Raw genomic sequence first — 26,802 nt, 5'->3', positions numbered from 1 at the left:
TGTTTCTAGGTCTGCTTCTGCCTTACCTCACTCCAGGTAACCTAGTTCTTACAGGGAAGGTCGCTAGAGCCGAGGCTCCAGCCCAAACCCGGACGTCAACACTCCAATCTTATAGCACCGCAGCCTGAGCTCAGTGGGCCAGCCACAGGTGTTTGATTGCAGTGCAGACGTACCCTCAGGCTCGCCGTTCCTCTCTTTCCACAAACAGTTTTTTTTTTTAAAATAATAATTTGATTTGTCAATTTGTTTCTGAAATCCTTCTGACTTATCTGGGTTTCTCAAACAGATACTATCTCTCTCAAGCCCACAGAAATATCTTTGAAAATCATCAAAGAATGGTGAAGCAAAGTTTCCCTCCAAAAGTCTGCCATTTCTACTTTAAGAAGCTGTAAAATGTAAGCAATAAATAGGGATAGGTGAATGACAAGAACTGTGGATCTATCAAACTTTGAAGATGGCCCTGTAGCCCACCCCTTTCTTGTGTGGACTCTGCCCCATCCCTACAACGAGTTATGGCTCCTCTACTTGATGCCATTGCCTTTAGAGGCCTTTGCTGCCTTGATTTTCTGTAGCAGGAACCATTTTGTGTGTCTCTTCCTTTTAAAAAGTTGATAAAACCCCCATTCCTTTCTTTCCCCTTACTATGGAGATTCTCCAAAAACAATCTTTTGCTTTGTGATTGTGAAGTAGATGATACAACTGAGATTTTTGAGATGGTCAGAAGTTAATGTGATGATATTATGGGGTATTTTTACCGTGCAAGAGTTTTTTTGGATTTTTTTAGTACTCATGTACATCTTCCAGATAAAGCATATTTGCCAGGCAAGCTCATGGGCTTGCCTGCTTATAGAGGTAATCACATTTAAATGGAATTGGTACTGTACAAATGTTTAACTCCTGACTTCACAACAGAAATGGCACTAGTAAACAGAATAATAATGCAGGATACTCTTAAAATCTGTAAATGAAATAACATACTGCATGTAGTAATGATACTGTGATACCATGACTAGGTACTCAGACTACAGTGATGGGTAGAAGGACTCAGAACATGTTTCTGACTAATGGAACATTGCTGGTAGGGTCTCTGTGAAGAATTCAATACTTTAATAATACAAATTACTTTAGATTTCTATTGATTTGTCATATATAGAATATGGGGATTCTATATGTATGAACAGCTAGCTGATCTTGAACTCTTCCTGAACTCTTATAAGTTGAAGCTCATGTTATATGTCACCAGAAATCTTTTTTAAATTTGCAATAAAACATCTGATTTGACCCAGACCTTCCATGACATCATACTTTAGATGAGACATTATGCTTTAATATTTGTTTTTTATAAAGCAGACTCATTTGGCCTTGAGACATCCATGGAATCCTCTCATTACAGGTGATTGGTGAGGTTAATGTCCTTTAATGCCTGTTAATTCTTTAAAATTGCATCAATAACTGAGCAACAAAAAATTGTCTCCATTTCCCATACTTAGTTCACAAGAGAGAGATTAATTGCAGTACACTAAAATTAACTGTTAAAGGGTAAATCCTGCCCGACCTCTCTACAGCCACGGAGGCTTTCTTGGCAGTGGAACTGGTGAGGTGCAAATTAGAGTGAGAGTTCTGGGGCTCTGCAAAGCTTAGTATAATTTGGAGCTCATCTCAGTGGACAGTCCCCAGCATGCCAGCCACAAGGATCAAATGGGCTTTGGGACAGGGCCAAAGGATCTGCTACTACATAGATCCTCCTGTCTTCTCTCCACTGCAGAGGGGAGTGATGGAACTACAGAGGCGATGCAGATACAGAGCAGTTCCATTACTGTTTTTTTACCTTTAATTACAGAATTAGGCTAAACCAATATAAGCCAGTTGCCATCTGATTTAAATGTGTCCATACAGGGGCTTGCACCAGTTTATCTCACTGGATTTTAAACACTATTTTAGTTAAACTAGTGCAACTTTGGTTGTGTGATATGCCTTCCCTATGGAGCATGGCTTATGTATGTATATTCTTCATAGAATCTGAACATATGATGTCTTTTCAATATTATGCTACTCTTTGCACACACACAAGTATGGGGTGTGAGGTGGGTGAGAGAGAGCTCTGCAGAGAAAATAAACCAAGGAGAAACTCAGTTTTGTAATCCTGCTACTTGTTCAGATTGTGAGAACATGGAAATGGAAAAAATTGACTATGCTTCCTATCTTTCTGCAATATTTACTTAAGTCATCGTTTCCTCTAATATTCCTATTAATAAATTTCTTTGCAAGAACATCTGTGGAAAAGAAACACAAAGGTGTGTGAACCCTTTTTAAAAGATGAACAGATATTTTTAGAAGGTTTTTGGCAACATTTAGCCAACTGTAGCCCAGCTCTTTCCTATTTGTCTTCTGTGTCCCTTGTCATTTTGTTTTATTAACATAGCACAAATAGACCTTGGTCACTATAGCTCAAAATATGTTACTGTACATGAAAAAAGTAATTAGCTTGAATAGAAGGCAAACTACACTCAGCCTAATATTCATTTCTAGACCATTTAATTAACATCCATCAAAGCCGAACACAGAGAATAAAATAATAACCATAAAGAATGTAAAAATATTTGACAGTAATGCTGTAAATTGATTGTAAAATTGTTAATCAGTATGGAACTACTTACTGGTCCTAAAGCAGCCAAGATAATACAAATGAAATTTGCTATCACATCCACCAAAATTCTTGTTCTCTGAAATTTAAGAACTACTCTGCCCAAAGAAGCTTTTTCAGGCCCAACTCTTGCAAGCTCTGCTTCCCAAAGGAGTCGAAATCTGGAGAAAAAAATATCCCCACATATTAAAAGAGTAGAAGGTTAAATAGAATGGTAAAGCATTTCTTCTAATCACAACAGTTAATAAGAAACATATATGAAACTGCTACTATGGTAAAATTAAACTTCAGTTCCTCATCCTATCAATCAATAGTTATAGAAATCTAAAAATTATACAAATAACATTTTTATAGATCAACAATTCATGAAGGGAATTCATTATTCAATGTAATTCCTCTAAGGAAATTATCACATTGAAACATTAACATTTGCAATCTGAGGACATATATTCTTAACTGTTCAGCTAAGTGTATGTATACCAAAATGGACTAGGTTGAAATATTTTGCAGAGTAACAGCCGTGTTAGTCTGTATTTGCACAAAGAAAAGGAGTACTTGTGGCACCTTAGAGACTAACCAATTTATTTGAGCATAAGCTTTCGTGAGCTACAGCTCACTTCATCGGAGGCATACTGTGGAAACTGCAGAAGACATTATATACACAGAGACCATGAAACAATACCACCTCCCACCCCACTCTCCTGCTGGTAATAGCTTATCTAAAGTGATCACTCTCCTTACAATGTATATGATAATCAAGGTGGGTCATTTCCAGCACAAATCCAGGTTTTCTCACCCCCCCCTTTTTTTTTTCCAAAAACCACACACACAAATCTCCTGCTGGTAATAGCTTATCCAAAGTGACCACTCTCCTTACAATGTGTATGAAAATCAAGGTGGGCCATTTCCAGCACAAATCCAGGTTTTCTCACCCTCCCCCCCCAAAACACACACACACAAACTCACTCTCCTGCTGGTAATAGCTTATCCAAAGTGACCACTTTCCCTACAATGTGCATGATAATCAAGGTGGGCCATTTCCAGCACAAATCCAGGTTTTCTCACCTCCCCACCCCCATATACACACAAACTCACTCTCCTGCTGGTAATAGCTCATCCAAAGTGACCACTCTCTCTACAATGTGCATGATAATCAAGATGGGCCATTTCCAGCACAAATCCAGGTTTTCTCACACCCCCCCACCGCAAACTCACTCTCATGCTGGTAATAGCTCATCCAAACTGACCACTCTCCTTACAATGTGTATGATAATCAAGGTGGGCCATTTCCAGCATAAATCCAAGTTTAACCAGAACGTCTGTGGTGGGGGGTGTTAGGAAAAAACAAGGGGAAATAGGCTACCTTGCATAATGACTTAGCCACTCCCAATCTCTATTTAAGCCTAAATTAATAGTATCCAATTTGCAAATGAATTCCAATTCAGCAGTTTCTCGCTGGAGTCTGGATTTGAAGTTTTTTTGTTGTAAGATAGCAACCTTCATGTCTGTAATTGCGTGACCAGAGAGATTGAAGTGTTCTCCGACTGGTTTATGAATGTTATAATTCTTGACATCTGATTTGTGTCCATTTATTCTTTTACGTAGAGACTGTCCAGTTTGACCAATGTACATGGCAGAGGGGCATTGCTGGCACATGATGGCATATATCACATTGGTGGATGTGCAGGTGAACGAGTCTCTGATAGTGTGGCTGATGTTATTAAGCCCTGTGATGGTGTCCCCTGAATAGATATGTGGGCACAGTTGGCAACGGGCTTTGTTGCAAGGATAGGTTCCTGGGTTAGGCCCTTTGATGGTGTCCCCTGAATAGATATGTGGGCACAGTTGGCAACGGGCTTTGTTGCAAGGATAGGTTCCTGGTTCTGTTGTGTGGTATGTGGTTGTTGGTGAGTATTTGCTTCAGGTTGGGGGGCTGTCTGTAGGCAAGGACTGGCCTGTCTCCCAAGATTTGTGAGAGTGTTGGGTCATCCTTCAGGATAGGTTGTAGATCCTTACTAATGCATTGGAGGGGTTTTAGCTGAAGGTGACGGCTAGTGGCGTTCTGTTATTTTCTTTGTTAGGCCTGTCCTGTAGGAGGTGACTTCTGGGAACTCTTCTGGCTCTATCAGTCTGTTTCTTCACTTCCACAGGTGGGTATTGTAGTTGTAAGAATGCTTGATAGAGATCTTGTAGGTGTTTGTCTCTGTCTGAGGGGTTGGAGCAAATGCGGTTGTATCGCAGAGCTTGGCTGTAGACAATGGATCGTGTGGTGTGGTCATGGTGAAAGCTGGAGGCATGTAGGTAGGAATAGCGGTCAGTAGATTTCCGGTATAGGGTGGTGTTTATGTGACCATTGTTTATTAGCACTGCAGTGTCCAGGAAGTGGATCTCTTGTGTGGACTGGACCAGGCTGAGGTTGATGGTGGGATGGAAATTGTTGAAATCATGGTGGAATTCCTCAAGGGCTTCTTTTCCATGGGTCCAGATGATGAAGATGTCATCAATATAGCGCAAGTAGAGTAGGGGCTTTAGGGGACGAGAGCTGAGGAAGCGTTGTTCTAAATCAGCCATAAAAATGTTGGCATACTGTGGGGCCATGCAGGTACCCATAGCAGTGCCGCTGATCTGAAGGTATACATTGTCCCCAAATGTAAAATAGTTATGGGTAAGGACAAAGTCACGAATTTCAGCCACTAGGTTAGCCATGACATTATCAGGGATAGTGTTCTTGACGGCTTGTAGTCCATCTTTGTGTGGAATGTTGGTGTAGAGGGCTTCTACGTCCATAGTGGCCAGGATGGTGTTATCAGGAAGATCACCGATGGATTGTAGTTTCCTCAGGAAGTCAGTGGTGTCTCAAAGGTAGCTGGGAGTGCTGGTAGCGTAGGGCCTGAGGAGAGAGTCTACACAGCCAAACAATCCTGCTGTCAGGGTGCCAATGCCTGAGATGATGGGGCGCCCAGGATTTCCAGGTTTATGGATTTTGGGTAGCAGATAGAATATCCCAGGTAGGGGTTCCAGGGGTGTGTCTGTGCGGATTTGATCTTGTGCTTTTTCAGGAAGTTTCTTGAGCAAATGCTGTAGTTGCTTTTGGTAACTCTCAGTGGGATCAGAGGGTAATGGCTTGTAGAAAGTGGTGTTGGAGAGCTGCCGAGCAGCCTCTTGTTCATATTCCGAGCTATTCATGATGACAACAGCACCTCCTTTGTCAGCCTTTTTGATTATGATGTCAGAGTTGTTTCTGAGGCTGTGGATGGCATTGTGTTCTGCACGGCTGAGGTTATGGGGCAAGTGATGCTGCTTTTCCACAATTTCAGCCCGTGCACGTCAGCGGAAGCACTCTATGTAGAAGACCAGTCTGCTGTTTCGACCTTCAGGAGGAGTCCACCTAGAATGCTTCTTTTTGTAATGTTGGTAGGGAGGCCTCTGTGGATTAGTATGTTGTTCAGAGGTATTTTGGAAATATTCCTTGAGTCGGAGAGGTTGAAATAGTTTTCAAAATCTCAGGAATTAATTGGTGGCAGATAGTACCTGGGGCTGAACTAATGAACCACTAAATCAAAGTTACATAGGGTCTTTAATATGCTTTTCCCAATCCATTATGTGCAAAATTTACTAGTCCTTTCCAAGAGCTTTGCAATATATTTAGGCTCAATACTGTATGATGCTGACATTCTGGTCTTGATCCAGCAACACATTTAAACATGTGTTTAAAGTTAATGTACTTATGTGCATTGCTAGATTTGGGCCAGAATGTTCAGCACCTGTCAGGATTGAGCCCTTCAGGTCTGTTTCAAATCCCATTAATGGAAAGACTCCCATGGACTACAGTGGGCATTGGACCAGGACCTGTAGTGCCATAGCTGAAGAAGTCTTGTTGGCCATACAGAAGGCTAACATTTTGGAGGGAGTTCTTGATTTCAACACACCTGGGTCTTCCTTGTGGGGAGTTGCCCCCTACCTCAGCTTCTTGCAATGTAGAATCCTTGTATAAGATATGGGGAGAAAGAATAAATGGAAAAGCAATAAAGGAGAGAAGACTCAAGAAGTTTTGTTTCTTTCTCCCTTCTTCTGTATCTTTTTTTCAAAAACCAATCCTAACAACTTGTTTTCTTCTTTTCCTTTCTCTTCCTCCTCTTTTTTTTATTGTTTTATTGTTTTTTGCTTAAGGATCCTGTACTGAGTCAAACAGTAGGAAACATGCAAAACATTTTGCAGCTAAAAACTGCTATTGTATCTTATATCTAATGCCCCCCCTCCGCCCCGAAGTCTCAAATCATGACTCTCAATAAAGAACACCACATAAGGAGGAATCTTACAATAATTATATTGAAATTGAAATAGTCCTACCTTTTTGCATTTGGCTCTGAACTATCATGATATGATAATGGAGGTAAGGTGTCCACATTAATATTGTGTCTGTATCCTTTGATCATTAAAGATGAAAGCCAAGAATATGTAGCAAATGAGAACAGTCCTGCATTATCCATTGGGTTAACAGCAGATCTAGGGGAAAAATACAAGCTACTAATACTGTATTCAAGTTAATTTCACAGTTGTCTCACTGACCTTACAAATGTTAACTGTAGAAAATTATGTTTTCTGAGCCATATAAAGACCTTTTTATAGTGTTAGGCAGAGATCATCATGCATCCCTTAGTGGAGTGATAGATAGTATGAATACACCACTTATTAATTAATGATAAGGTAAGGTCACTGATGGGGTGAGAATCTAGTCTGTAGCTTCCAAAGCGCTCTGTGTGCTCAGCTTCTGAGCTAAAAACCAGCTTCATTACTTGAAGTCAACTGGCATTTGCTGCATTTAATCAGTATCCTCCTCAGATAATGCTCCAGGGCATACACAGAGCATCATAAGTAGTTACTCATGCTAGCTTTCAACAATGCTGAAATGTCAGATTCTGTCAGTTTAGCTCAGCTCAGATTATACCTCAAAATTTTTTTGGCAATGTATTAACTCAATTAACCAATTAAATATGAGTGAGACACCGTTAGTAGTTCATTAAAACATAGTTAATGTGAATTTCAACCACTAAAATACATTTGAAGTAGATTCTAGCTTAATAGTTGGGGAGGTGGGGGGTAACCAAGATTTCCTGAAAAATAAATTTTAACCTTCATTAGCCATCAGAAAATGATTTTCTTTCTGTAGATTTTCTTTCTATATATTATATTTCAATTATAAATAAATGTGACTTGCTTTGCTTTGGGGCGGACAGGAATCATTGTTTTTAAACTAGGTTCATATTTGTGGTGAAAGGTCCTTTCATCATCTCGTATATCTAGATGAGGTAGCAGATACGGTGCTGAAGTAACCATTGTGCTGGTTTGCAGGTACCAAGGTTGCTTGTGCTCAGTCAGATTTCTCTTTGAAGTAAAATTTTAAAAATAGAACATATTAGCATTAATTACTTTTAAATAACATTTTAAAATGTGTGGTAAAGCCCATAACCATTTTCAAACCACAATAATATCTTATTAGCCAAAGGCTGGAAAGGATCTCCATAGTTATCTATTTCATTCCCTTGCACACATGTAGAAATACACATACACTCTCTCCCCATTTATAATGCTCCCATCACCACGGTAACTCAGTAACCAAAACTATAAAAACCTACAAGCTTTTCCAAAGCCTTTTGCCTTTGCCTTCTGATGTACTGAGAAACCCCATTAAACCACAATACACTTAACACTTGCAGCTCAGCATCTCTCAAAATCAGGTCATTTATTTTTGGTACCTAATGTGGATATAGGTCCTCAAATTTTAGGTACCAATACCTTGAAAATGTCAGCTTATGAGTTTAATCAAGTTTATGGTTAACATCTCTAACACTGTTGCCTCAGTGACCTGCCTTGGCAATTTAGGGTCTTACCCAAACCCCACTGAAGTCAAAAGGAGTTTTTTTCCTACGTTCAGGATGCTAGGATTGAGCCCTTAGTCTGTCTTTGTATGTTATACTGCCTAATCCTTTCATCATTTTTGTAGCCTTTCTATGGAGTTTCTCTTCAGTCTTTTTCTAGTGAAGCATTTCAAACTGTAAAAAGTCTGAGTCTGAATGTACTAAAGCTATATTAAGAGATGAAGTGTGTATATACCCCAGAATAGCTTTGGTTCCCGCCCCCCCAGTGTAGCATCTGTAAATTCATGTTGGATTTTTGTGCCTTTACCCATCTCTGTATTTAAGATGTCTTAACCAACAATCTCCATTTTGCACTTCTGTATGCTATTATTTCTATCCTTCACACCATGCTCACATAATTCATTTTTCAAAGTAAACTCATTCCCACTTATTTCTGTCCAGTTCTCTAGTTCTCTGTGGATCATTCTGTAATTCTTTCTAAGGGCACATTTGCAGATTCTTCTCCAGAAATTTTGTGATATCTGCATATTTGATCAATTTACAATTCATTTATTCCGAATTGTTTATAAAATATTAGACAAACATAGACCCAATATTGATGCTATTAGGACCATACACCCATTTGCTATCTTGCTTCCATGTAATGAAAATAAACCGTTTGATAGTACATTGATGGAGACTGTAAATACCCTGAGCAGAGAGATTTATCCGAGCAGGAGCCAGATTCTGATTTCCCTCACTCCATGTTACACCAGTCTTACCCTGTTTTCTTCACTGGAGTTAGTCTTGATTTATATCTGTGAAACTGCATCAGCCATCTCTAGAACGTGTATAAATGCTGGGAGATGGAAACAGGCATCTTGCTCGTTTCCATTGTTTCTTCCATTATTTTTTAAAACTTGTTTGTGCCATTTAATTTGTTTGCATGGTCCCTATGGTCCTGCATACAATGGGCATGGACACTTTTAATGGAGTATTTTCACCCAAAAAATGTTTACGCACAGTTCACTAGAAAGGTAGTAAGTGTTAGCACAGTTCTGGCCGTTATAGACAGAATCTCTTTTATAAACATGTCCTGACTTCCTTTTCTTTCTAGTTTAAGGAAATAAAGTGCATCTGAAACACCATAACCATTATATTTCCCAGAAAGCAGATTAGACCTTGTACGAATATATGAACAAAGTGTTTGACACAATATGCTGAGCACTGAACACAGAACCAAGAAAAATGAACTCTTTGGTGAATGAGGACTGAGATTTGCAAATAGGACATTTTCTAGCAACCTTCTTCTAAAATGCTGAAGAAGGCATATCTTAATGAAAAAAGACTGATTACCATCTGTATCACTCAGAGATTCAAGCCCTATAACCTTTTATTTCTTGTTACATTTTTGCTCCTGTAAATGCTCAGAGGGATACTGGGCAAAATAACTCCCATTATTTGACATTTTTTTTCATAAACTTACTGCAATCATGTCAACTGAAGATAATAATCTCCCCAATACAACTGTTCTGATTTAAAATACTCAACTGATTTAACAATAAAATTGAAGCTGCTGAGAAATCAAGTTGCCATACTTTTAATGAATTTTTAAAATGGTGCTCTTTGCAATTCAACTGCAAAAACCATGTCTCATGTCAATTTCCTTTGGTCAAATCTCTAAAGGTTTCATTTTACCATTTCTTTCCCTGTTTTTTTTTTAATGAAGATATAGAAAGTACTATATAGTGAGTCTTCTAAAAAGATGTAAAGATATATTTTTGAAGAACAGTTTTTATATAAACTGCTAATGGACAGCTACAGGACTCTATCAGCAATATAGATTATAATATACTTATGTGATAAACAAATATCTGTTCATAACGATGTTGGAGATTTTAGTCTGACAATGAAATTGTATTATACTTGATTATGTAAAATATGAGTTTTCACTAATGTAGTACACATGATGCCATTAAAACAGGAAATGCTAATTTTGTAACATTATACTTGTGATAAATTGTGGGGGAAAGCTGTCCTTTTGCAGCAGCAGAAAAAATAATCTTTATTCAAATGCATGTGAAGTAAATGCTAGATTATTATTTGGGAAGGTGGGGGTAGCCAAGACCTCCTGAAAAATAAATTTTAATCTTCATTAGCCATTGGAAAATGATTCAGGGCATGTGCCCTACAAAAGTTCTCTTGTGTGTGTTTATATAAATATATACACAATGAATATGTGTATAAGTCACACATATATGTATTGTGTAAATATTCATCCCAGGACTGGTGATATGGGGACGGGGAATTCTTGTTTTTAATGTTAGGATTAGAGACAGCCTCCTCTCTCTGCTGGAGGATCCTGCCATTTTTGGAAGACTTTAATATTGATGTCACATAAGGCTGTAAGGTAAGCTACACCTCTCCCTTCTGTCAATTTTAGGAACAGAGGTACTGATTCTTAGAGCCTATGATATTCCTGAAATTTCTCATGTACAACTAAAGTAAAACTTATTGAAAGTTTGAAAGGTCATCTGTGTATATAAACTTCAATTCAGGAAGCTATCCTTATTCAGGACAACCCTTAATACATACTTAACTTTGACTTCAGTGAGATTTAAGCACAAGCTTAAATGCTGTGCAGAACAGGGATGGAGTAAGTAAGTGTTAAGTGCTTTACTAAATCAGAGCCTAATAAAAAGGTGTATATGGTAAAAGCAACTTTTTATTTTGTTTTTAAGATCACCTTTAATTAACAATGATAAATGAAACCCAAAAGATGTGCATAACAATTTAATGCACCTAGATTTAATTAAATAGAATAAGGGTCAAATTCTGCTCTATTACACTAGGGCAACCCCACTGAAATTTATGGACGTGTACCAGTGTAATTGAGAGCATAGTTGGCCCTACATTTCTAATAATAGTACAAATAAACAATCTTCAGTCTCTGGCAGCTGTGGGGCTGGGATTAAAAGGTTGTTTGAACAGGGCACGAGGTGCGCTAAAACTTCCAGCTCTGGGCTAAAGCATATAGCAAGTTAAATCTGCTTTTCCTCTCATTATTTTATAGTTCACTTCAGAACTGCTTGCACATGATATTCTCCATTTGTCTTCCTGCACGAGCCTGAAATATGTGTTTACCCTGTATATATTCAATAATGTTGATGAAATAACTTGCCATATTGGATGTCCTTTGAGGAGAAACTAGTTTAACACAAGTTATTTCACTCAGATCTCCAATTTTGGTGAAATGTGCCCCTTCCCTTCTCTGTGATATATAGGAGGTCCTCCTCAATTATCTGGTGGTCCCTTCTGGCCTTAAACTATGACATCACAACCATGAATTTCAACCTGTATAGCACATTCTTAGTTGAGAATTCACACATTGTAATGTACATAATTGGGTCAGTTTTATGTAAATTACAACAAATTTCCCAGGTTTGTACTGCACACTTAATAATATCTAATATATCAGGTGGTCTTTGGGGCTTTCTGTTGTTTGTTAAGCCTGATTAATTGCAATTTTTAAATAACACTCCTAGGAACTTTTCTAAACAGCCACAAGGAACTTTTGTATAAGATACTAAAGAACTATGTCTGCATTCAGAAGTACACTGCTTTTCACAAGGCAATTTGCCCTATTAATAAAAAGACAGCAGCTGCAGAGTTGTTTTAACAGAGATACAATGTGCAAAAATAAGTGTCTATATCTGCCATTTTTTTTATGTACAATACTTTAATATTCTAACCAAATTTCTATGGGATAATACAACATAAGGAGGAGAGGCAATGTAAGACAATGCAAATATATAACTTGAGCTTAAAAAGTTACTGAAGTAGACAGAAATTAATAGATTTGGTTCAGTAAAGACAAATGCTAAGGTGAAAATCCTGAGATGTGCCGAGCACGTGCTAACTATCTGCAAGTACTGTGGACCACAGTGGGAATTGCAGGTGTTTAGCAAGGGAGCAACACCTCTTGGGATTTGGCCACTTTTTTACCTAAGAATAAAATGCCTGTGCAATAATTAATATGGAAGAATGCTAGTTAGACAGCAATACTTCAGACAAAGATTTGGGCAAAATAATAGCCAGTAAATTGAATGTTACTCTACAGTGAAATACAGTTCCAGAGAAAGCACAGGCTGTATCAGAGGAGGTATTTTATATGAGATGTTGGCAGATACAGCACTAATGAAGCTGCATCTGAATTACCACAGAGATATTAATAAAATGGAGCGTATCCAAAGAAAAGTAACAAATATACTGAAGGATTTTGAAAACATGGTTAGGTATGGGTTAAAAACATTAGTTAAATGTGGATTCACTAAGGGAATATATAAAGCCAGATCCAATCCTACACGGACGCTACTGTATGCTGTGCCACTGATGTGACACTGCTCTGAGCCAGCTACTGGAGGACTCTTCCTGCATAGGGGGTGTCCTAGGGTGTCACCTAGTCATTGTAGTAGCTCCCACCTCCCTGTGGCCAGAGGAGAGGTGTAACCAGGAGAAAAGGGGCATGACCACAGCAATCCCTGGCTGTTGGAATAGCTCCTTGGGGTCATAAGCAATCATGATAATTTAATGGAGCATAATAAAATTATTATAATTATTATTATTACCGTTACACAGGTTGTCTCCTCTTTGCTCCACCTCTTATTTCATAATATATTTTACAGGGAGCCTTATACTTGGGGCACAAAGGACATCCTTTGGGAACCTGGTGTCAAGACTACTCATCCCTATCCAGGCTCTCCTTCCTGCCTTGTCTTTAGTCTCTTTACTGTTGGAATCTATGAATCAGAGTAGGTGGAAACTAGTGGCTTCTTTTTATTCCCTCTTTATTCTGTAGCCCCAGTCTTTTTCGTAGCCTGCTCTCAGGTCACATGTAAACGAGCAAAAGCAGAAGTCTCCTCTGTAAGGGAAAACATTTTTTAAATGGGAGTTGTTAAATGGGAAAATTTTAAAGTAAAACTAACAAAAGACTTGTGTGTGTCCCATGCGACAAGCTCCCCATTCCCTCCAGATAGCTACCCCCAGCCTTGTAACATTTTCCTTTATAGGCTATCACTACAGTTATTGGGGAGTTCTTGTTCCCTTTAGCCACCAGAGGCCTCAAGTGCTGAGCACCCTCAACTCCAGCTGATGTCAGTGGGAAATGTAAGTGCTCAGAAAATTAGGGCCAAGCTGGACATCCCTAGCAGGTGCAACACAAGGCACTTATCTGTTTTCTTGGGGTCTTTCTTGTTCCTTTCCCTTCAAATTTTGTGTTTTTAATCTCTTCTTTATATTTTCTCTGGTACTCCCTTTCTCCTTCAGCTCATTTTCATCATCATCTGTTTCTCTCCACATTGAGGGAAGTCCTGCCTGTCATTACTATTACACAGACCTCTCGCTCTCCAACTGCTCAGTCCAACTGCCGCTTGCAACCTGCAGGGAACCTTCTGGCACCAACATTCCTTCCCCAATTCTGTTAAGGAAACATCACCCCAAACATTCCTCCTGAAGCAAAAGCTAGAAGGTGTCCATCGAGAATGCTTAACCTTTTTATGCATAAAGAGCAAATTAACTCCACTACAGACCCTCTTTGTAGCCCAGCAACCGGGCTCCCCTCCAGTGCAGGATCCTATTGGTGACTGTAGTGCTGGAGTTAGTCACACCTATATTGAATCCTCTTTCAGAGACGACACATAGAAAAAGCAAAAAGGTATTTCTTTTTTAGCCCCTGTGAGATTTGACAGCGTGGGGATTCAGTCCTTATCTGCGGTGGGGGCAGGGAACACATCCTGCCCCTTTGGTGTCTTTTAGTAGCCAGTCATGAAGAAAAGAAGCAGTCAGTAAGCTGGAGGATCAGCTGTGCAAATGCTGTTTCTTGGTACAATATTAAGCACTTTTTAAATGGGCCCATCCTGTATTTCTTACCAAGACAATCAGGAGCTTTGCCTGAGTGTGGGATGCAAGATTAGGCGCTAAGATTGTCTTCCTCCCCAAACTGTGACCTTTCTTAAAAGTCATAAACTGGAACTATTTTAGACAATTAATATACCATATTTACTTTGCAGACAAGAAAAACTTCATATGATCTACATAGAAGAGAAATGCTCCTGCCAGTGTAAAGTGGCACTGAAAGCTCCTTTTGAAGTACCTTCAGACTGGATGAGTGAAAAATAGAATTTGGGCCACTATACATGGCTGTAATGTAGTTTAACTCAATAAATTGTTACTTACGTAAGTGAGGCCGATCACTCCATTACCTTCTACATTTTTCTCTTTGGCTGAATTATTTTTGGGGCCAGAAAAACATTTACTCTTCTTACTTGGCATTTTCTGTTAGTACCACAACTCTTTCTTTTCTAAAATAGAAAAGAAAAGAAAAACAAATATTACAAAAACACAGCAAAGGTAAGTGAGCCTGAAGCCTTTTCCATTACCACAGCTTTTTCATTCAGTTAAACTGTGCTTAAGAAACACTTATATCCCATCAACAGTTTGCTAAAAAGCTGATCTGGTAGGATACAGAACACCAACTTTTAGGGCCAGATCCTCAGTTGGGTGTCAAGGAATGGAGCTATGCTGATTTTCCATGGGCATTTCCTGTGTCCTCCAAAGAAGTTAGTTTGCGTCAGATTTTTGTGATGTATTTCTAGTGTTCAAATTTTCACATAAAAATCAAATTCAAGATTGGGTGTGCAGTACACCCTTGATGTTCCTCCTCTTGGGTTGCTAGTTCTGAACTTCTTCCTCCATCCACTTCCAGGCCAAAGCTGGGGCATGCGCAGGAATAAAAATTGTATGGCTTTTGGAGGGGCACGTTCTATGGCCCCAGGGCCGGAGGTGCCGCCCCCCCCCCCCCCGGTGCATTCCCATTGGACCCAGTTTCATATCTGGTCAGACTAAAGTTTTTCTTGTTGGGCTGCTAATTCTTACTCTCCCCTTTTCACCATGACCCCTCTTTCATATTTGAATGGAGATATTGAAATCTGAGATTCACTAGCAAATATTCCTAGAATATTGCGCAATGCAATTACTGTGAAAGAATCACACACACACAACTGGAAATCTCTATAAGGTCTTAAACTCATTCTTTTTGTCAGGAATGGACTACCAGCAATTCTTGGCATGTGTTCCACGTACTGAGCTTGCACAGCCAACTGGCAGTATTTCAGTCAAGCTGGATATAGAAAAAAAACAGATCCTTTGGGTGAGGACAGAGGAATGATTGCAGGTATTTAATACAGACAACATGTGAAAAATAACTTTTTACGTTTCCAATGCAACCATCTAGTGTTAGAGACATTCAGACAGATGAATTTTAGAATTCAGTGCAGTTATTTTATGATGCATGCATTGAATAACTTGACATTCAAAATCTCCTGTTTGATGATATTCTTATGATTTGTGGGGCCTTGATGATATATGTCAAGATGCTCAGAAATATGTGAAACTTTTGCCACATTTGGAAAATGTGAAGTCTCTCTGTATTGAGACAAATAATCTGATGATCAGACTATTCAGCTTTGTTCCTTTACATAGAGAGTAGACAGTGCATCCATGTGATCAGTCATCTAGAATGACCTGCATAACTTTACATGGCTTCATCGCTTGTGCATAACGAGGTTGTTCCAAATTCATGACAATAAATGCTTTATACCAGATCCTACCTCACCTTCCTTTAGGCATTCTCTGTGGGCCAGATAATCATCTGATTAAAGTGATGATTAAAGCTCACATCCCTACGGCTGAGTATATGTTTAAGGGCCTAAGTATTAGCATTCAGCCTGAACTTAGGAGGGAGGCCTCTTAGCTGATATCCTGGGTAAGCAGAGAACATAAGAATGGCCACACTGGGTCAGACCAATGGTCTACTTAGCCCAGTATCCTGTCTTCCAACAGTGGCCAATGCCAGGTGCTTCAGAGGGAATGAACAGAACAGGTAGTCATCAAGTGATCCATCCTCTGTCGCCCATTCCCAGCTTCTGGCACACAGAGGCTAGGGACACTTCAGAGCATGGTTTTGCATCCCTTTCCTTCCTGGCTAATAGCCATTGATGGACCTATCCTCCATGAACTTACCTAGTTCTTTTTTGAACCCTGTTATAGTCTTGGCCTTCACAATATCCTCTGGCAAAGACTTCCACAGTTTGACTGTGCACTGTGTGAAAAAATATTTCCTTTTGTTTGTTTTAAACCTGCTGCCTATTAATTCATTTGGTGACCCCTCATTCTTCTGTTCTGAGGAGGAGTAAATAACACTTCCTTATTTACTTTCTCCACACCAGTAATGATTTTCTAGACCTCTATCATATACCCCGTTTGTTGTCTCTTTTCCAAGCTGAAAAGTCCCAGTCTTATTAATCTCTCCTCATATGAAAGCTAATCATTTTTGTTGCCCTTTCTGTACCTTTCCCAATTCCAATTATCTTTTTTGAAATGGGGGCGACCAGATCTGCATGCAGTATTCAAGATGTGGGCATACCATGGATTTATATAGAGGCAATATGATATTTTCTATCTTATTATCTATCCCTTTCCTAACGATTCACAACATTCTGTTACCTTTTTTGACTGTTGCTGCACATTGAGTGGATGTTTTCAGAGAACTATCCACAATGATGCCAAAATCTCTTTCTTGAGTGGTAACAGCTAATTTAGACCCCATCATTTTATATGTATAGTTGGGGTTATGTTTTCCAATGTGCATTACTTTTGTATTTATCAACATTGAATTTCATCTGCCATTTTGTTGCCCAGTCACCCAGTTTTATGAGATCCCTTTGTAAATCTTAACAGTCTGCCTGGGACTTAAATATGTTGAGTAGTTTTGTATCATCTGCAAATTTTGCAAAATCTAATCTCACTGTTGATCCCATTTTCCAGATGATTTATGAATATGTGGAACAGTACTGGTCCCAGTACAGACTCTTGAGGGACACCACTATTTACCTCTCTCAATTTCTGAAAACTGACTGCTGACTCCACTGTCATGCAAATGTGCAGGACTATTAATCGCTTCCTGCTACATAGGACTGTGACCTCTCAGCAATGTGCAGGACATAGTGGATGGATTTGCAGCAATGGGGTTCCCAAACTATGGTGGAGAGATAGATGGCACGCATATACCTATTTTGGCACCAGATCACTTTGCCTCAGAGTAAATCAACAGAAAGTGCCACATTTCTATGCTTACGCGAGTGCTGGTGGATCTCCAGGGATGCTTCACTCACCTCCGTGTCGGCTGCTCAGGAAAGGTGCATGATGCTTGCACTTTTAGAATACAGTACAGGACTGTTCAGAAAGCTGCAGGCAGGGACTTTCTTTCCCAATCAGCAGATTACCATTGGCAAAGTTGAAATGCCAGTAGTGATCCTGGGTGACCCAGCCTACCCCTTGCTCGTGACGCTGTACACTGGTTACCTCGACAGCACTGAGAAAAGATTCAACTACCAGGTGCACAATGACAGTTGAATGTGCCTTTGGTTGTTTGAAGGGTCACTGGCATTCATAGATTCATAGATTCATAGATATTTAGGTCAGAAGGGACCATTATGATCATCTAGTCTGACCTCCTGCACAATGCAGGCCACAGAATTTCACCCACCACTCCTAAAAAAGACCTCACACCTATATCTGTGCTATTGAAGTCCTCAAATTGTAGTTTGAAGACCTCAAGGAGCAGAGAATCCTCCAGCAAGTGACCCGTGCCCCATGCTACAGAGGAAGGCGAAAAACCTCCAGGGCCTTCCAATCTGCCCTGGAGGAAAATTCCTTCCCGACCCCAAATATGGCGATCAGCTAAACCCTGAGCATATGGGCAAGATTCATCAGCCAGATACTACAGAAAATTCTTTCCCGGGTAACTTGGATCTTACCCCATCTAAAAACCCATCACAGGCCATTGGGCCTATTTACCATGAATATTTAATTACCAAAACCATGTTATCCCATCATACCATCTCCTCCATAAACTTATCGAGTTTAATCTTAAAGCAAGATAGATCTTTTGCCCCCACTACTTCCCTCGGAAGGCTATTCCAAAACTTCACTCCTCTGATGGTTAGAAACCTTCGTCTAATTTCTAATCTAAATTTCCTAGTGGCCAGTTTATATCCATTTGTTCTTGTGTCCACATTGGTATTGAGTTTAAATAATTCCTCTCCCTCTCTGGTATTTATCCCTCTGATATATTTATAGAGAGCAATCATATCTCCCCTCAACCTTCTTTTAGTTAGGCTAAACAAGCCAAGCTCCCTGAGTCTCCTTTCATAAGACAAGTTTTCCATTCCTCGGATCATCCTAGTAGCCCTTCTCTGTACCTGTTCCAGTTTGAATTCATCCTTCTTAAACATGGGAGACCAGAACTGCACACAGTATTCCAGGTGAGGTCTCACCAGTGCCTTATATAACGGTACTAAAACCTCCTTATCCCTACTGGAAATACCTCTCCTGATGCATCCCAAGACGACATTAGCTTTTTTCACAGCCATATCACATTGGCAGCTCATAGTCAACCTATGATCAACCAATACTCCAAGGTCCTTTTCCTCCTCCGTTACTTCTAGTTGATGCGTCCCTAGCTTATAACTAAAATTCTTGTTATTAATCCCTAAATGCATGACCTTACACTTCTCACTATTAAATTTCATCCTATTCCTATTACTCCAGTTTACAAGGTCATCCAGATCCTCCTGTAGGGTATCCCTGTCCTTCTCTAAATTAGCAATACCTCCCAGCTTTGTATCATCTGCAAACTTTATTAGCACACTCCCACTTTTTGTGCCCAGGTCAGTAATAAAAAGATTAAATAAGATTGGTCCCAAAACTGATCCTTGAGGAACTCCACTGGTAACCTCCCTCCAACTTGACAGTTCACCTTTCAGTAGGACCCGTTGTAGTCTCCCCTTTAACCAATTCCCTATCCACCTTTCAATTTTCCTATTGATGCCCATCTTATCCAATTTAACTAATAATTCCCTATGTGGCACAGTATCAAACGCCTTACTAAAATCTAAATAAATTAGATCCACTGCGTTTCCTTTATCTAAAAAATCTGTTACTCTCTCAAAGAAGGAAATCAGGTTGGTTTGGCACGATCTACCTTTTGTAAAACCATGTTGTATTTTGTCCCATTTACCATTGACTTCAATGTCCTTAACTACCTTCTCCTTCAAAATTTTTTCCAAGACCTTGCATACTACAGATGTCAAACTAACAGGCCTATAATTACTTGGATCACTTTTTTTCCCTTTCTTAAAAATAGGAACTATGTTAGCAATTCTCCAATCATATGGTACAACCCCTGAATTTACAGATTCATTAAAAATTCTTGCTAATGGGCTTGCAATTTCTTGTGCCAATTCTTTTAATATTCTTGGATGAAGATTATCTGGGCCCCCCGATTTAGCCCCATTAAGCTGTTTGAGTTTCGCTTCTACCTCAGATATGGTGATGTCTACCTCCATATCCTCATTCCCATTTATCATGCTACCATTATCCCTAAGATCCTCTTTAGTCTTATTAAAGACTGAGGCAAAGTATTTGTTTAGATATTGGGCCATGCCTAGATTATCCTTGACCTCCACTCCATCCTCAGTTTTTAGCGGTCCCACTTCTTCTTTCTTTGTTTTTTTCCTATTTATATGACTATAGAACCTTTTACTATTGGTTTTAATTCCCTTTGCAAGGTCCAACTCTACTTGACTTTTAGCCTGTCTCACTTTATCCCTACATATTCTGACCTCAATAAGGTAGCTTTCCTTACTGATCCCTCCCTTCTTCCACTCCCTATATGCTTTCTGCTTTTTCTTAATTACCTCTCTAAGATGCTTGCTCATCCAGCTTGGTCTACAACTCCTGCCTATGAATTTTTTCCCCTTTCTTGGGATGCAGGCTTCCGATAGCTTCTGCAGCTTTAATTTAAAATAATCCCAGGCCTCCTCTACCTTTAAACCCATAAATTCTTCAGTCCAATCCACTTCCCTAACTAATTTCCTTAATTTTTGAAAGTCAGCCCTTTTGAAATCAAAAACCCTAGTTGCAGATTTATTTTTGTTAATCCTTCCATTCAGTTTGAACTGAATTAGCTCATGATCACTTGAGCCAAGATTATCCCCTACAACCATTTCCTCTATGAGATGCTCATTACTCGCCAAGACCAGATCTAAAATGGCATCCCCTCTAGTCGGTTCAGCAACTACTTGTTGAAGGAATCCATCAGCTATCGCATCTAGGAAAATCTGAGCCCTATTATTATTACTAACACTCATCCTCCAGTCTATATCTGGGAAGTTAAAGTCTCCCATGATCACACAGTTTCCATTAGTATTTACTTTATTAAAAACATTAAAAAGGGCTCTATCCATATCCAAATTAGATCCCGGTGGTCTATAGCACACCCCAAGCACTATCCTAGGGGAGGCTCTAATAGTTTTCTTCCCCAATTTAATTATTGCCCAGACAGACTCAGTCATATCCATTTCATCGCTTCTTATTTCTTTACATTCTATCTCATCATTGATATACAGTGCTACTCCACCACCTTTACCTTTATTTCGGTCTTTCCTAAACAGCACATACCCTTTAATACCTGTAGCCCAGTCATGACTACTATTCCACCAGGTCTCTGTTATACCTATAATATCTGGTTTCACTTCCTGCACCAGTAACTCTAGTTCCTCCATTTTGTTACCTAGGCTCCTTGCATTAGTGTACAAACATCTTAATTTTTGCTGTTTGGCCTCACTAACATTCTGTACCCTATTAGGCACGGTTATTTTACTACCAGTATAACCTATTAGACTTGTATCTACACTGCCCTTCCTCCTACCTACAGCTGTATCCACTCTTACTTCATTTTCTTTCCACTCTATGCTAAATTCTGGCGTGGAGATTACCTGGACATCTCCCAACCATCTCCCCCAAATTCCTAGTTTAAAGCTCTCTTAATCAGTTGTGCCAGCCTCCATCCTAGAAGTCTATTTCCTTCCCTACTCAGATGAAGTCCATCCCGAGAGAACTGTCCTCTATCCATGAATGCCTCCCAATGGCCATACATCCCAAAGCCCTCCTTATAGCACCACTGCCTAAGCCATCTATTGATAGTCATAATCTTGTCACACCTTTGTTGCCCTTCTCTAGGAACAGGCAAAATCCCACTAAAGATCACCTGAGCCTCAATTTCCTTAAGCGTCCTCCCCAGCCTAACATAGTCTCCCTTAATACTTTCCAGTGAGAATCTAGCCGTATCATTTGTTCCCACATGAAGGATAATTAGGGGATTCTTTCCCGCTCCCTTTAGAATCCTTTTTAACCTCAGGTCTACATCCCGTATCTTAGCACCTGGAAGACAGCACACCCTCCTATTTTCTGGATCAGCTCTGGTTACAGGCCTATCTATTCTTCTCAATAAAGAGTCCCCAATCACATAGACCTGCCTTTTCCTAGTGACGGTGCTATTCTCCAGTCTATCCCCTGTTCCCTCTGGCTGCAAGTTTTTTCCATTCCCATTCTCCCTTGTAATCCTTTTTAACCCATCCTGTATCCTCCTGGGGCTCATATTTGGTGTAATCTCCATTAACTCTTCCCCTTTTCCTATAGGACTAACCGCTCTTCTCTTCTTCCTTGCCCTGTCACCTTCAGTGACTACCTGCTGAGCCCCTTCTTCATTTTCCAACTCTGCAAACCTATTCTGAAGCTCTATTTCTCCTTCACTAGCCCGTCTTTTCCTCTGCCTAGTTCTTTTAGTCACATGCTTCCACTGACCACTTTCCTCACCCAGTCTCCCCTCAAAATTCCCTAGTCCTGCTTCCATCTGCAAGTCTGAGCTTTTCCCTTCAGATACCTCATGTCTTTGCTCCATAATCTGCTCAAACCCCTTCCTAAACTCTACCAGACTTTCCACCTGCATCTCCAAACCTCTGATCTTTTCCTCCATCAGCTCTATCAGACGGCATTTCATGCAGACAAAACTCTTACCAGGTGCCCCCTCCAGGATCATGTACATACCACAGCTTCCACATCCAGTCATTGGACCTCAGTGAGAAAAATATCCAAATGGTTATAGCTGCCTGCTGTGTCCTGCATAATATCTGTGCAGCAAAAGGGGGAAAGCTTCTGCTGAGGTGGAGCAGTTCTCTGCTGAATTTGAACAGCCAGATATAAGGGGTATTAGAAGAGCACAACACAGAGCTATGCAGCTCAGGGAGGCTTTGAAAGACCATTTTCATAGTGAGCCAGAGTAGCATGTGGTGTTGTTGTAGTGTGCTCTACCTGGCCATGGTATGTGAAGCTGTTATTGTCTTTAATGCTCCTGTAGTGGGGTGGTCACCCCACTCCAGCCCTGAAGGGGTTAAAACAGCCCTGGAAGAGCCAATAGTAAAAGAAAACCTGGAGAGGGCTGTGGCTGGGAACAGCTTGGCTGACTGGGGGAAGCAGCCACAGCTGGGGCCATGCCCCAATCAGGCCACAGCTGGCCCTATAAGAGGGCTGAGGGCCAGGAGCTGTAGGAGTCTCACTCTAGCCCTGGAGTGGGAAGAGCTAGTTGTTTGGGTGCGAGGTACCTAAAGTGGAGCTAGTGCTGGGGAAGAGCAAATGGAGCTGGGGAGCTCCAGCCTGGTAAACCCCCAGGCTGCAGGCCTTGTTTAAGGCCAAAAGGTACTGAGGCTGCAGAGGGGCAGCCTGAGGACAGGCAAAGGCAGCCGGTCCTAACCCCTTGCCAGTGATGAGTGGCCATTATACTGCAGTCTGCCACAGTGAGCGGGGGCTTGATGATGACTGGCAGTAGCCACTGAGACAAGGTGGGTTTAGAGGGTTGGGGGTTCCCCTGGGAGGGGAGACCCAGAGTGTGGGGGCACTGCCAGGGGGCAGAACCTTGAGGAAAAGAGCACCGGGGTTCGGGAGGGACACGGGGCCAGTGGTAGGTGAGACACCAGCCTGCAGAAGGCGCACCGAAGGCTGGAAAGAGCTAATTCCTAAGACGACCAGCAGGAGGCGCCACACTGGTGAGTCTCACCCTGCTACGGTTACCTGAAAGTTTTAAGCACTGCATTCTCACATCTGCTTGGTATAGCTTGTGCCTGGCATCAGTTACAGCACCAGCCAACGTGAGCATGGACCTCCAGGGGCTGGGGAAACGAGGCGGGAATTGCTCAATTGCATGATTATAGTAGTATAGGGCAATGGCACTGAATACTTGGCACCATTTTCCACAAGCGGTGGTGATTTTACCTGATATCTCACACCTGAGGGTAACAAAGGCAGAGAGCTGCGGCTGGGATCCGAAAGCCACCCAGGTCCGTATGTGGCTAGACTGTGTACTGCAATGGTCCTGCTGAAGTTATCACTGAGTGACAGAAATAAGGCAACCCTCCCTAGAAACCCTTCAGCAGAGGATTGTGGAATACCTCTATGAAAGTTTCATTGAGATCTCTTGAGGATTCACAGGACATCCCTGTGCACGTACACAAACTGCTCTGCATGCTCTTCCCCCCCCCCCCCACCAGCCTAACTCTGGAGGGGAATGAAAAGGAAAGAACTCTACCTCTCTTGGTTGTACCACTACCTCTTGTAGCATGAGTAAATCAATACATAAAAAGATGTGCTACTTTGAGGAGGGGGGCATCCTTGTTGTTATTTAACATTAAACCACTGACGTACTCGAGGTGCTTTCCCTTGGATCGGGCTTGCCTGTGCTCAACTGACTGGACTGCGGTGGAGTCAAAAATAGGTGCTGGCTTGCTGTGCACCTGGATCCCCCGATCGCCTGTCCCTCATACTCTTCCTCGCTGTTGACGGCAGGAGCCTGTGACTTATGCTCCTCTGAGGTATCCACGGGTGCTGCTGGGGGCGGTGATGGGATCTCCACCAAGTATGGCAAGCTGCTCATCACCAGATTGATTGTTAGCCTCCCTGGCCGCCTGATATGCCTGCCACAGCTCCTTGGCTTTGACACAGCGCTGCTGGTGGTTCCTGTCCTACTCCTTCTCTGGTTTCCCCTGAGCAATCTTCTTGTCCATGTCCACATTTCTGCAGCTGGTTTGGTGCTGTGCTTGTACAGCCTCTTCTCCCCACGGGCCCAAGGGATCCGATGCCTCCTGTCTACTCCGAAGCGGAGCACGTCTGGAGCAGGTCGCTGGCATGGTCAGCGGGGCAGTTGCACTGAACAATGGAGAGTTGCTAGGTGTGCTTGCCAAGCCAAGCAATTGGGAAAAGGAATTTCAAAAATTCACAGGTCTTAAAGGGGGGAGGGCGGCTTCTGATCTCGGTAACCCCTGGGCAGTAGCGTTCACAATGGTAACCAGAGCTGTCAGTGTGGGGTATTGAGGGACAGGTGCTGGAGGACAGCAATGATCGACATATGTAATGCAGCATCTACACTCACACTGCATTGACGTAGATACATCGACCTTGGCTCTGTGCTGCTTAGGGAGGTGGTGTTTCTAAAATAGGCATAAGGGGACACTTATATTGGCAGGAGCTACATTTCAGTGAAGACACATGCACAACGAGTTTGACCACAAGCTGCCTTGCATCGGCCTAACTTCATAGTGTAGTCCAGGCTTCAATAATGTGTGCAAAGATCAGTAGGATGCAGACTAGTAACACAGTTTTAAAAAAAAAAAAAAAAAAAGTTCACTGACAGATTGGGGTTTTGCCTGGGGAAAAGAAACTGGGAGTGTTTGGGTGTGTTAGTAAGGGGACACCTAATGAAAGCAAGGTGAGGATCATGTCCATCAAGAGGAGCCTGACTGGGTAAATGGAAGAGCGGAAAAGCACCTTAGCATCTAACGCAGGAGAGGAGAATTGAGAGTTACAGTGAGATAGGTATTAGGAAGATCAGGATGTATGATTGTGTAGGGTGGGGGTTGGGAAACTCTCATTAGTAGAGGAAGAAAGACAGTTTTGTTTTGGAATAAAGTGTCTTTATATGCATATTATAATACGGTGGAGTTTATAAAGCTGTGATATCATAGGTTGCTGGGACTAGCCTGTACGGGCTGGAGCTTTGGTGGCTGTTGTGGAATGGCTCTGCACCCACTAAGGAAGAAATGCACCTGTAGAATAAAGATAGCACCTGCAGAAAGGTTCTGGGGCTGGATAGGGAGCTCACATTGCAATAACTTTAATAAAAAATAGTATCATATGTGACGGTCTACAGTGAGCCCCAGGGAACAGCTAACTTCATCCAGCATGAAACTGTTTCATTGTGTGCACTTTTCTCAAAAGATTTTTCAACAATATAAAGTCTTGCATCCTAAAGTAAAATGTACACTTAGTTTTATTTTACATATATATATATATATATATATATAAAATAAAGTAAAATAAAACTATCAGCTGTAATTATCATTTCAAAAGACATACTCAGTTAAATCTACCACAGTCCAGTAATAAGGTGTCCCTATTTGATAGTATACATTACTGCATATAAAAAATTTGACTTGTTGTCCTTTCTATTAATGAGAGGAATTAATTACTCAGAGTAGCAATGGGTACAAAATAGTTAAAGGTTGCACTTCAAAAGAAATAAGGTGGAAGCATTGCACAGTGTATGATCTGTTTTCATTTACATTGTTACTTATAATATAGCTTTTCATGAAATAGAGTATTTTCATAACTGACAAAGTTATGTCATTTTTCTTCCTAATCTATGTCTGCATAGTAAAACTCAATGGAACATGAATCTGGAAAAAAGTTTGATACCATTATACTATCATATATAATATGCAGTTTATTGCAGAATAATCTCACAATCATTCAAACTTTATATTTATAGTGCACACATAAAAAAGTGAAGCTTACCCTATCATGTGAGTTAGAAGAGTTTGGCTTGTCCTGTTGAAGGAACTTCTATGCAAAGGACAAAGTTCTTGTGGCAAATGTTTTTATGTATGGCAGTATTGCAGCAATTTCTGAGTGTAATTAGTCTAAAGGTTAGAGTAGACAGTCCTGTGTAATTCTAGATAAAGCACTTATATAACTAAATGTGTCTCTTATAAAAGTCAATGTAAAGCTTGTGAAGATTTCTATAGAGCCACAGAAAATGTACATCCTATTCACCTTACCCATGCAAGTATTTACATTCAAGTCTAGGCGGATTTATGAATCTGGTACAATCAAGAATGCTATATGTAGTATTAGGGGTACTATGTAAGGGAAATAGAGGAGGTAGGAATCAGAGCAGAGAACTAAGAACTAGGATTTCTGGGTCCTCTTCTTGGCTCTGACCCTCTGTGTGACTTGAGCAAGTCTTAGGTCCAAATTTTCAGAAGTATTCATTATATCTTAATTTTGAGTGGC

At 40.7% G+C, this 26,802-nt stretch overlaps 1 protein-coding gene and 1 long non-coding RNA gene across 13 annotated transcripts in view; one reads left to right on the top strand and one right to left on the bottom strand.

Moving 5' to 3' along the window:
• Positions 1-26,374, bottom strand: part of ABCC12 (ATP binding cassette subfamily C member 12) — a 127,494-nt gene extending 101,120 nt beyond the window's left edge. For 8 of the 9 annotated variants that reach the window (XR_012154481.2, XR_012154482.2, XM_073307712.2 and 5 more), the window contains exons 1-5: positions 26,305-26,374; positions 14,737-14,861; positions 7,863-8,029; positions 6,995-7,150; positions 2,658-2,805 (exon numbers count right to left, since the gene is read on the bottom strand). Coding sequence is in view for 7 of the 9 variants with exons in the window: in XM_073307712.2 (XP_073163813.1) it covers positions 2,658-2,805; positions 6,995-7,150; positions 7,863-8,029; positions 14,737-14,832 (567 nt within the window). In the remaining 2 variants the exon portion in view is untranslated. Of the gene's footprint in view, positions 1-2,657; positions 2,806-6,994; positions 7,151-7,862; positions 8,030-14,736; positions 14,862-26,304 lie in introns of those variants that run through there. The other variant, XM_073307715.2, reaches the window with a different exon arrangement.
• LOC140896246 (uncharacterized) overlaps positions 1-26,802 on the top strand; it is a 58,269-nt gene that overhangs the window by 24,250 nt on the left and 7,217 nt on the right. The window contains exons 3-5 of one of the 4 annotated variants that reach the window (XR_013634494.1): positions 10,830-10,912; positions 13,188-13,313; positions 14,571-15,733. The exons of 1 other annotated variant lie outside the window; for it this stretch is intronic. This is a non-coding gene — a long non-coding RNA (uncharacterized LOC140896246). The remainder of the gene's footprint in view (positions 1-10,829; positions 10,913-13,187; positions 13,314-14,570; positions 15,734-26,802) is intronic. 2 more of the 4 variants (XR_013634495.1, XR_013634493.1) reach the window with 2 other exon arrangements.

This window comes from Lepidochelys kempii, chromosome 12 (genome assembly GCF_965140285.1).
Source record: "Lepidochelys kempii isolate rLepKem1 chromosome 12, rLepKem1.hap1, whole genome shotgun sequence".
Taxonomy (NCBI): Eukaryota; Metazoa; Chordata; order Testudines; family Cheloniidae; genus Lepidochelys; species Lepidochelys kempii.
Note: the sequence above shows the minus strand (reverse complement) of the source record. Positions and strands in the feature narration are given on the sequence as shown.